A 12,228-nucleotide genomic window follows, 5' to 3' on the forward strand; every position below is an offset into this window, starting at 1 on the left:
TTCCCAGGTCTTTCAAAGGGGCGGGTTTGGAGAAGCACCAGATGCATTATGTCCAAGCCTCCAAGGGTTTCTCCATCAATAAAAGGTTCTCTGCGACAATGCTCAGTCGGTGCTTCCCCTCAGGTGCCTGCTGCTGCTGGATGATCGTCGGGTAGAGAGATCGCCTTGGGTTAATCCTTCCCCGGGTAACGACTGATGAAGAGAGGCGCCAGATTCCGATTTCTAGCACCAACTGGTTCCAGCGTGCCTGATGGACCTGTGGGGTGCCTGCTCTTACCGTGTGCTGCTTCTTCAGTCTAGTTCCTGGCCTGAATAATTACAGTATATACATTTCTAAAACAGCCGTATAATGTACTGCCTCCGTCCCAAAATATAAGATGTTTTTACACTTCAATTTGGACTGCAAAAAACGTCTTATATTTTAGGACAGAGGTGGTACGTTTTAAAGATATCCCATGCCCTCTCGGTCTGATGATACACCCAATTAGTGATGTGATTCATCTTTCCTTTTCAGTCTTGAAGCTACACAGATTCAGCTCAGTGCCACCATATAACATTCACAATTTCAGCAGCCCCAGTTTGCTGTTAGGCTGGACGCAGAAATTTATTTCAGAAACTGTTTCTGCACCCTCCGAGTGCAGTACAGCAGAATCAACAGATATGTACATGCAAGTCCTATACAAGGTCTACTGCTCCAAAGCAAATCTAAGCTGAAAGGAGCAATAAAACAAAGTTATAATTGAACAAATCCACCCAAGGATTTGAAAAGCTCAAGCCGGTGCAGGACGGTGCAACCGGAGCACCTGAGCACTACAAGGAAGGGCAGAAATAAGCAGAGGTCTCAGGCACTTGCAAACGCTGCGCCATGTAGAGACAAGACACCCAAGAGGACTGGCGAGCTTCTGATGCTTTCAGAAAAGCTCGACTGCGGACCGCCTCGCGATTTCTCAGTTCCATGTTGTCAGCAATCCTCTCCCCCTCCAAAGTTTTGCAAAAGCAGTGGTCAGTTCTGTCGCATCGATAACACGAAGCAGAAGCACCTCCTCTGCACTTGCCCACCAAGCCCAATACCATATAAGCATCGTTCTTCAACTTCAGCCACCTCCAATTCAGCTTGTAGTAGCATATATGTTAAGAGAGAACCAGCACACTACCAACCTCCATCAGCTGCATAGTTTGACCGTGCATGCCACTGTCTGAGCCCAATACTTGAGCCTAGCTTTCACTTCCTCTGGATTATCACCTATCAAAGCAAATAGTTGCTGATCAGCCATGAGCAGTACGTTATTTGCAAGGAAATACAATCTCATGATTAAATTAACAGCAAATCAAACAGATATGGAGAACATGCTTTGCACTGCTGGGGTCAGGGTAGCACGATTAGCGCATCTTCGAATTTTTACATTTTTTAGGAGGAAATATGAGTTGGAGGGAGGAGCATAATTTTCAGTGGGGACTGCTCTTGCTTTGCTTTGTTGTGAAGCTTGTCTTGCAGAAGACAGTTCGCCCTTACCAAGAAAAGTGAATCAATGACCAAGTCACATGTTCTGTTTTTTGGGGGATATGTTCTGCTTGTTTTATTTGCCTGTCTCTCATCTTGATTTCCCATAAAATAGAACTAAGAGTACTAGCATTGCTTTCTCCATTCTATGCTCAAACTTTTTTCCTTTCATTTTTTTTCCATTCGGCATCAAATTTAGATGTAACCAAAACCATAGGATACGCAACAACCGAAAAGGTCAGTAGAATCTTGGGAGTGCCTACCATCCTAACCTAACCTTTTATGAATAGCCAAAGAAATAGCTTACAATTTTCCACGCCAGACATATTACGGACTACACCATGCAAAGCACCATCAAGACAAGGGCGAAACTGAAATCTATACAACAAGAATTGGCCATATCCTACCAAGAGTTGGTGAGGGCAATCGTAACTCACAGCGAATCAACTGAATTGACATATTTTCAGTTGATTGCCTCAAATTTGTACACCAACTCATATAAACACAGCAGATATATCGTAGTCCCATAACAAAAAGAATATCGCAACTTTATGAGTTTGTAACAAATGGTACAACTGTTGTTAATGAGCACGATTCAGAGGAAAACAGGGATGATCTAAGTCAGACACTAAATTTGAACTGCTGCTTAATACTGGTTGCAAATTCCCTCATTCTGCAATAACATGGATGCATATTGTCTGGTACAAAGTATTGAAGCATGGACATCCTATATCTTCAGAATACATGTTACGGTATCAGACATGAAACCTCAATTTAACCAAGAAAATCCAATAATCTGAATCAAACTTTACTTCTAATCATCGCCAAATCAGAGAGTTCGCACACCAAAACAACAGAGAACAAAATCAACACCTTCGCATCGCTCCAAAACTTAAATTTTACCAAGAACATAAACAAACAGGTGTACAGGAAACAAGTCTTACCAGGGCCGGAGATCTTCCAGTCCGGGATGGGCGCCGCCGCCGCCGCAGCGGGCTCCAGCTGCCCGACCACCGCCCTCTGCTCGTCGAGGAACCGCCGCGTCATGGAGTAGCAGAGCTCCAAACCGGGGAGCGTCCCGCAGAGGCCCGGGATCTCGTCGTAGGAGAAGCCGAAGCCGAGATCGAGGCAGCCCTTGAGCTCCTCCAGGTCCTCCTCCGTCAGGCTCCTCGTCCTCCCCACCACCGCGCCGCCGCCACCACTACCAGAGGCAGCGGCCGCCTCGAGCATGACGCAGCTGCCCACCCGACGCCTCCGCGGCTGCCGGCCGTTGCTGCTGCCTCCGGACGCCGGCAGCTGCGGCTGCGAGGAGAAGTAGGAGGTGGAGGAGATGGCCGCCATTCTCTCGTTCTCTTGCGACGGTGTCTCAGTCTGCGGTTTGTTGTGCAGCTGCTTCCTCGGTTCGGTTTTGGCTTCTGGTTGCAGAGCTTTGTGCCTCGGGTTGGCTTGGGTTTTGGCTCATTTATAGACGGGCAAAGAACTCGCTGGCTGCTAGCTGTGCTGCAAAAAAAGGGTTTATTTTTGGATTTGTTTGAGCCTTTTAGATGGGTAGTAACTCATGGATGCCTGCCTTTTCTGGCTAATTCTGCCAAGAAAAACTTTTTGGAGTGTGAATTTCGTTTCTGTAAAGCTGTCTCTCTCTAAGAAATCAGAAGAAAAAACTGATTCTCTTTTAGCCATGCTATTTTAGGACAACATATTATCTGCTAGTAACTACCCACGCGAAAGTTCTCTTCTACTCGCGAGCTCAAATGAGCTTGTGGTGAATAGTAAGAATTTGTTTTTATTGTAAGTCCAAAAAGTTTGCTTTTTTAGCAAACTTGGACAAATATTTTGAATGCTTACAAAGTTTCATCGTGAAATGACATTCGTGAACACTAGGGCAAAAAATAGCACTCCAAAATGCTTTTTAAAGTACTCCGTCTATCTCAAATGTAAGAAGATTTTTGACACTATCATAATGTTGATAGTGTCAAGAAACGTCTTACATTTGGAGAGAGCGATTAGTATTTTTGGAGTATCCATTTTTTTCACGACTTCCACGAATGTCATTTCATGATGAAATTTTGCAAGCACTTAAAACAGTTCTCGGTGTTTGCTATCAAAATATCCTATTTTTTTTTTATTTCACTGTTCACACAAGCTCATTTGAGCTTGAGCTAAGAAATACCGCGTCCCTAGCCACGTTACTTTTTTTAAATGGTCACGGGGAAGAGGCTCCTGACCTGAATATATTCCAAAAAATCCTAGGAATTGTGTGTAAAGTTATGGACGCTCTTTCTCTCTCTTATTTCTCATTCCTCCGGGTAGGACTAACAATCTTGCAAGGTTTGGCGACCACCATACCTAAAATTTATTGCAAATGCCTACTGTATGTGCTACATCTTTGAGAATACAAGTTGAGCCATCATTACAAATAGTTGGGTTTCTTGTCACTTAAGAGGTGGAGGAAGACTCATAGGAGGTGGAGGAAGACTCATAGAGGCAAAGCAAACTGGTAAGCGATTCTTCTTGCATGATGGACTTTACGCAGGTTGCTTCTGACTTGACTCCACCGAAGAGAAACACAAATACATAACGGAAACCCAGTGAGTGTGCGCGAAGGCGGCAGGGCACACAGATACAGGACAACATCCAAGAAGCAGAGATCGTGACAGTTAATTGGCAAGCCCATGAGTCTGAGTAGGAAGAAGAAGAAGAAGAAGAAGAAGAAGAAGAAGAAGAAGAAGAAGAAGAAGAGGTAATTTGGAATTAAACCTTTTTCTTAAACTAACATCGGGGGAGGAAGAGGGGGGAGGCATGATACACCTGCATGATGTTTTTACGTCCTGTACGTGATCTTTCGTTCCAACTAATCAAACAACCCCTTCCCCCCCCCCCCCCCCGAATTCTCAGGTGTGCCCGCGCCTCACTAATCACCACTTAAAAGCGGCTATGTCTCTACTTAAGCCGCTCACCCCGTAAACATTACGTAGGTTTAGCAAATCTCGAGGACTCCCCACCTAAATATATTTCAGAATATTTTTATTTCAAAAGAAAAGCTAGGACAGCCAAGAGGAAAGGTAATCACGCCACATGCGGGCATGATCCCTTAGAGTAATCAGAGATTATGTTACAGTCATATGTATTCGGTATTTTTGTGAACCTTTGCATAGTGGCTTTATATACGGGTTTTTTCCTTCATACGATCTTCTCCACACCTAAAATTATTCACTTCACTAAAATTCTTATGTGACATCTTACAGTCTTACGAACGACTATTATGCATGTCGGAACTGCATTTAAATCTACCACATCCCTAAATATAAGATGTTGCTTTTTCTCCAGGGGGACAACGAGGTGCGCCACAAGCCATCTTTCAAGTTCGAGGAGTTCTGGCTTCGCCTCCCGGGCTTCAAAGATACTGTCGTCGCGGCCTGGGATCGGCCGGTCCATGCGACCAACCCCATCCGGAGGATCCACATCAAGTTATCTCGGACAGCCAAGGCTCTAAAGAAATGGCAGCGTGAGAGTGTGGGGGTTTTAAAAACCCAGATAGCTATTGCAAAGGAGGTCATCTGGAGACTGGACTTGGCTGAGGAGGGTAGGCCTCTCTCCCCTGCGGGGCAAGAGTTGCGGCGAAGGATGAAGCTTTCCTATCTCGGCCTTCTTTCCTTCCAAAAAATCAAGCTACGACAGCGTTCCCGCCTCACTCGTATTAGGCTTTGTGATGTCAACTCCAAGTTCTTCCATGCCAAGGTGAACGGTCGCAGACGAAAGAACTACATTCAGATGCTCCAGACGGATAATGGAGTTGCGGTCACGACTGAAGACAAGGAAGATGCGCTTTTCTCGCACTTCCAGAGCCACCTTGGAACGCAGACGCCCAGGACCAAGGGGCTCATTTGGGACAACCTGGGTCTGCATGTGCATGACCTATCAGACCTGGAAGCCCCTTTTGACGAGAGCGAGATCAAAGACGCGATATTTTCACTTCCTTCCGTCAAGGCACCAGGCCCTGATGGTTTCATTGGTGCTTTTTTCAAGACTTGTTGGGAAATAATCAAGATGGATGTCGTCGAGGCAATTTTTCAACTTGCAAACCTTCGGGGAAACTGCGCTTCTCTCGTCAACTCGGCTAACATCATTCTGTTGCCCAAGAAAGCTGACGCTAGGGCTGTTGGGGACTACAGGCCAATCAGCCTCATCCACAGTCTTTCCAAGATTTTCTCCAAGCTCCTGGCCAACAGGCTAGCCCCGGTTCTGCCTACTCTTGTATCTAAGTGCCAGAGTGCTTTCGTCCAAAAGCGTTCCATCCACGACAACTTCATGCATGTTCAGAACCTAATCAAGGACCTACACCGCCAAAACATCCCAGGACTTTTCCTCAAGCTTGATATATCGAAGGCTTTTGACTCCGTCAATTGGGCTTTCCTTCTTGAGGTTCTTCAGCGCCTGGGGTTTGGCCAACGTTGGCGGGACTGGATTTGCATGACCCTGGCATACTCATCATCTAGGATCCTTCTGAATGGAAACCCGGGCAAGCCGTTCAGGCACGCGCAGGGCCTGCGTCAGGGAGACCCGGTGTCACCGATGCTTTTCATTCTGGCAATAGACCCGTTGCAGCAGATTCTCCGTCTCGCCTCTAAGCAGGGCATCCTCAAGCCCATCCGCGCTCGTTCCGCCAGATGTAGAATCTCTCTCTTTGCGGATGATGCAGGCATCTTTGCCAACCCTGATAAGGAGGAGCTGCGGGCGATCTCGGCCATACTAAAAGCCTTTGGGGAGGCTAGTGGCCTAATCACGAACCTGTCAAAGACCGAGGTTTTTCCGATACGATGCGGGGACTTTGACCTACAGGACATACTCACTGTCTTCCCCGCCAAGATTGCCAGCTTCCCAGGACGCTACCTCGGACTTCCATTGCACTATCGTCGGCTCCGGAGGGTTGACCTCCAACCTTTCATCGACAAGATTGTGGGTAGACTGCCGGGTTGGAAAAGAAAGCTACTAAATAAGCCCGGCAGGGTCGCTCTGGCTCAATCAGTTCTAACAGCTATGGCGACTTTCCACATCACCGCTCTCAGCCTACCGAAATGGATCCTACGAAAAGTTGAGAAGATCATTCGCGGGTTTCTATGGCAGAAAGAGGATCAAACGCAAACTTCTGGAGGGCACTCCCTCGTTAACTGGAAGACCGTCTGTCGTCCAAGGAGGTTGGGCGGCCTGGGAATCGCTGACCTTGACCGTTTTGGCCGCGCCCTCCGCCTTCGCTGGCCCTGGATACAATGGACGGACCCAGAGAGGCCATGGGTGGGCACTGACCTGCCATGCGACCAGGCTGATATGAACCTTTTTCGCGCAAGCACAACCATAACTTTGGGAGATGGCCGCAAGGCACTTTTCTGGCATGACAACAGGAGTGGAAGGGGCCCTCTAACGCTACTTGCGCCGGAGCTTTACAAAATAGCTTCAAGAAAAAATAGGACCGTGCATCAGGAGTTGACAAATGAAAACTGGATCAGAGCAGTCGCTAGCCTTCGATCCCTACAACAACTGGGGGAATTTGTCACTCTTTGGGGATGGATCAGCCAGACAGTTTTATTGCCAGATCAAGATGATACAATCTCCTGGAACCTGACCACAAATGGAGCCTACTCTTCCGCATCGGCCTATGCGGCGCAGTTCTTTGGCTCACACCCAAGATTTGACTCTTCAAAGGTCTGGTCTGCTCACGCTGAGCCCAAGTGCAAATTCTTTGCGTGGTTAGTCCTGCATGGTAGAATCCTCACCGCAGATATGTTGGCTATTCGCGGCTGGCCACATGACCCAAGGTGTCAGCTATGTCTTCAGCAGCCAGAAACGGAAAACCATCTTTGCAAGGACTGTTCCTTCGCGGTCGCGGTTTGGAACCAGGTAAACACCTGGACAAACGAGGGTCTCGCCATCTCAGGTTTCTTGCCCGAGCCAGGCACTGTTTCCGACTGGTGGGACAAGATGCTAGTAGATGAGCCTTCCCAAGTGCGGATACGGAGGAGCGGGAGGATCATCTACACAATTTGGGCTATCTGGAAAGAGAGAAACAGACGCGTTTTCACAGGACAACGGACGACTCATCGCGAGGTTGCTCTACTAGCTTTCGAAAACATAAAGCAACGGGATATGGCTTTCGTTGGGGCCTTGCCATCTGTCGGCATAGGCTGAGTATGTGCTGGGTTTTACATGGTTCATACTTATGGGCCATTTTCTTTGGTTTTTGCAACGTTCCCTAAAAATGTGCGCTCCCTATAAATTGCGCTTCTGTTTTCCTTCTATAAGAAAAGGCAGTGCTCCTGCTGGTTCCTAAAAAAAAATATAAGATGTTGGGCATCATATAAGATGTTGGGCATCTTATACTCCCTCCGTCCCAAAATAAATGTCTTAAGCTTAGTACAAATTTATACTAAAGTTAGTACAAACTTGAGACACTTATTTTGGGACGGGGTGAGTATTTAGGAATGGAGGTAGTAGATTAAAAGAGGTTGCGTGCGTAATAATTCGTTAACCTACATCATGGCCTGAACGAGTGTTTCCTCGGCAGTTTTGTGTGGCGGACAAGGATTAAACAAAGCATGACCTTTGTGCTAATACGTCTTTAGTGATGGCTGATGAGTGGTGAGTAGATCTCACTCCATCTACTGTGTTCTCCAGCTACGAGACAGGATGAGACGCAAATGGTGGGTGGATGAGTGGAGTGGACCGAAAATTACGTGCACTGGGACGTTGCTGTCATGGACGACCTGGAGAAGAGAACGGGCGACTCGCGTACGTGGATTTACTGTCCCGCATGCGCCGCCCCTCACCACATCAATGATCACTCCCACTCCTCCTGGGCCTGTCGTGGCTCTTTTACAGTTTTACTTACACCCTCGACCTAGTATAAATGATACCTCCGTACAAAAATGACAGGCTTGGCTTCTTCGTAATCGTCGGTGCCGTGGCGTGAGCCACATGCGATGCGATGTTCACCAAGAAGCGAGAACTAGGTTCGGAGGTACGTGGACGCGAGGTGGCCAGGTGGACCGCGGCGCCCGCACCCACACGTGTCATGTGTGGATAAGTGCAAGCATCTGGGAAGGACTTGTGGCGGAGGAGCCATCAGCGAGCGCAGGCCCGCCCGGCCGCCGGTGACCCCTCTCGCTCGCGCGAGTCCTCGCGGAATCATTCTTGTGGCGTGGGGCTGAAGCCGCCGTGACCAGACCCAAGCCGAAGCCGGTTCCCAGGCCGATCCCTGGCCGCTTGTTTGATCGCCGCCACGTCCAGCCACACGCAGGACGCGGGCGAGGCGACCAACCACATTTTGCGCTTGGGAGCGACCACGTGATTCTGTTCGGTGTTCCATGGCGCCGGAGGGCGCGATGGCTACGGCGCACCCGCTCCGCTCGTCCTTCAGCCAAGCGCCCGAGCCAGCTGCATGCGACAGTGGTCGACGCACATGCACGGAGGAGTGCACCAGTGCGTACTGCTACTGCAGCCACACAGCACGGGAGGTAGGAGCCTCCATCGGAGGTGTTTATGTCTGTTATTTATGTGAAGGGCTCCACTCTGGCATGCTCCTTCGTTTCCGAACCATGAGATGTTCTAGCTTTTTTTCTGAATCGGATGTATATAGATGAGTTTTAGTGTGTTTGTTCACTAATTTCGGTCCGTATGTAGTCCATGTTAAAATTTTCAAAACGTCTTACAATTGAAAACAAAGGTGTTACGTAACTATATTACTATGCTTTGTTTTTCTTACATTTTAGATCACATATGCCTTGTTCTAGAATACCAGGAATATTTATGCAGAGCGGGACTTTTAGGTCCATGTTTAGTGCAATCATCCAGGGATCCCATCATGGGCATTTAGCCCCCACCCCTACAATGACTACAATGTTAATGCCGGTAGTCCCGACTCGAAACTCGATCATACCAGGATTTTGAAGTGCTTCAATATTGTGTTAAATGAAGTAAAAAAAAACTATTAAAGTTGTGCACCCAACTCCCCATAGACACCTTTTAAATATAAAATTATAATGTGACATAGATAATGGAAGCATCTAGCATGTTACAAAGTTTCAACTCAAAATTTCAAATGTAGTTAGGGAGACAAAAATTGCAAAAATTATATCAATAGCGATAATGTGCCAACTTTAAAGCCCAAGTTAAATTATGTACTATTCACCATCAAATTTGTCCTTTTTTCTTGACTTGTGTTATGAATTTTGATTCATTCTTTTGTGACATGTTAGATGCTTGTATTAATAAAATTTTATCAATAAAAGAATTATGTGCAGATAAATGGGTATGAGAGGGCGAAGCTAGCTAGGGGAAAAACAAGACTATTGAACGGAACTAGATGTGTTGTACAAGGGAGTTAAGCCAGGGATTTTAGCCATGTTTGAAGAAAAGCGAGTAACTCAATTCTAAATGCAAGTGAAGGAACAACACGCTCCTTTCTAAAGAGGGAGTGTCAAGAGCCCGAGCTAGGGTTTTTTTCAAGAAACAAGGCTCGTAGATGGGCGAAGTAGTATGTGTATAAACTCAAATCGAGGAATAAGTACTACACCCCCCCCCCCCCCGGCACACACACACACATAGGTCCAAAATCCATCAGAGCCAAGATAGTTGATCCTATTTGGGATGCTATTCTGAAAGACATCGGTTCATCAAAAGCTTGTGGCGGGAGGGCTAATGGAACATATTAAGAGGCTTTCGAAGCTCCATCACAATCATGATAATGATTTGATCATCAATAACAAATAAGTGTAACCCGGGAAATTGTTTTCATATCTATCCATCCAAATATCAAACCTAGAATAGCATTATTTGTTGTCTAATGGAGCAAGAAGTAAAGTTTTAGAAGTTGGGGTTCAGTTTTATTACATCACACCACCAAATGGATCCCACATCCCACATGTGTTGCAACTTGAGGTACCACTGACTCATTAAAGTAATTCGGGACATGTTTCTATAATTTGTGAAAGTATTTCATATGGATGGCTTCATTTTTTTTCAAAAAGGGGGACTCCCCGGCCTCTACATCAGAGAGATGCATACGGCCACATTTATAAATAAAAGAGGTTCAACAAGGTCTTAAAGTCTGGAAACAATATAAAACGGCAAGCTCACAAAGAGCCACAACGCCAAAAAACAAAAGGCCCAAAAGCCACAACCGGCTGGCATAACAAAGATAGGTAAACTAATCGCCTATCCTATTACATGACCGCCATCCAAACCGGTTGAAGATATCCCGCGCAACCATCTCCCATCGGACAGATCCAGTAACCAAACGCTCCCTGGCCTCCGTCGGAGTGAGTAAGGACCACATACGGATCAGCGCAGTATCTCGGAATAAAACCTGCAAAAAATGAATAGTTGTTGTTCTGTTAAAAGCCAAATCATTTCTGCAGTTCCAAATTGCCCACAACAACGCACATACTCCTACACGAATGTGTCTAGCTGTTTCGGACTCTATCCCAACAAGTCACGTTCCAAATAACGTACTAACCGAATTCGGAGGTGTAATGTTAAAGGCAATTTGCACAGTGCGCCACAAAACTCTCTCCAACGGGCAATCAAAGAAGAGGTGTTTAATAGTCTCGTCCCGATCACAGAAACTACACCTAGTAGATCTTGTCCAGTTGCGCTTAACCAAGTTATCCTTTGTTAAAATGACTTGTTTATGCACAAACCACATAAACACTTCAATCTTCAAAGGAACTTTGACTTTGCAAACATGTTTGGAACTAGGAATAACACTAGAGTCAATAACATCGATATACATCGACATAACCGTGAATTCTCCAGACCTAGTAAGTTTCCAACACAACTGATCAGGCTGATGAGCTAGCTGAACCTCCATCAGTCTACTCACCAAATGAAGCCATGCTTCCCACCGGTCACCAACAAGCACCCTCCGAAATTGAATATTAAGTGGAATGGACTGCATAATCGTTGCAACTAGAGCATCACGTCGTTGAACAATATGATACAGGGACGGATACTGGAGCGCCAACGGCATATCACCAAGCCAAGTATCCTCCCAGAAACGAGTATTGTTGCCATTACCGACAATAAACTTTGTTCTATTAAAGAAGGCGGCCTTGACTCTCATAAGCCCCTTCCAAAACGGCGAGTCAGTTGGTCTCACTGTCACCTGGGACAAAGTCTTGGACTGCAGATACTTATTACGGAGAATCTGCGCCCATGTTGCGTCAATCTCAACTGATAACTTATACAACCACTTATTGAGAAGACATCTGTTCTTGACTTCAAGATTCTCAATACCAAGACCACCTTGGTCCTTTGGTCGACAGATGATATCCCATTTGGCGAGTCGGTACTTTCTCTTTAGTTCATCACTCTGCCAGAAGAATCGGGATCGATAGAAGTCCAGCCTTTTCCTAACCCCCACTGGGACTTCAAAGAAAGATAAGAGGAACATCGGCATACTCGTGAGCACCAAATTAATAAGAATCAATCGGCCTCCACATGACATAAGTTTGCCCTTCCAGCAACTCAGTTTCTTCTCAAACCGATCCTAGATGCACTTCCATTCTCTGTTTGTTAGCTTACGATGGTGAATGGGTATACCTAGGTATGTAAAAGGTAAAGCCCCTATTTCACATCTAAACAATTGCCTATAAGCCTCTTGTTCCTCCTTGGCTCTACCAAAGCAGAACAACTCGCTTTTATGAAAGTTAATCTTCAATCCTGTCAATTGTTCA

General features: G+C 46.3%; 1 protein-coding gene across 1 annotated transcript; it reads right to left on the reverse strand.

Moving 5' to 3' along the window:
* Nucleotides 1-563: 563 nt before the first annotated feature.
* LOC123071699 (uncharacterized) lies at nt 564-2,945 on the reverse strand. The gene is made up of 2 exons (XM_044495286.1): nt 2,446-2,945; nt 564-1,243 (listed from the first exon to the last, which is right to left on the reverse strand). Exons 1-2 carry the CDS (start codon nt 2,840-2,842, stop codon nt 1,164-1,166), a joined length of 477 nt encoding a protein of 158 aa, XP_044351221.1. The 5' UTR covers nt 2,843-2,945; the 3' UTR covers nt 564-1,163.
* Between the last annotated feature and the right edge of the window lie 9,283 nt (nt 2,946-12,228).

Source organism: Triticum aestivum, chromosome 3B (assembly GCF_018294505.1).
Source record: "Triticum aestivum cultivar Chinese Spring chromosome 3B, IWGSC CS RefSeq v2.1, whole genome shotgun sequence".
NCBI classification, from domain to species: Eukaryota; Viridiplantae; Streptophyta; class Magnoliopsida; order Poales; family Poaceae; genus Triticum; species Triticum aestivum.

What these genes read in the sequence shown, in the direction of transcription:
- LOC123071699 (XM_044495286.1), bottom strand. Translation starts at nt 2,842, where the DNA reads ATGGCGGCCATCTCCTCCACCTCCTACTTCTCCTCGCAGCCGCAGCTG. An exon ending in CTGGAAGATCTCCGGCCCTG is followed by an intron (nt 1,244 to 2,445) that starts GTAAGACTTGTT and finishes TTGCTTTGATAG; the next exon opens with GTGATAATCCAGAGGAAGTG.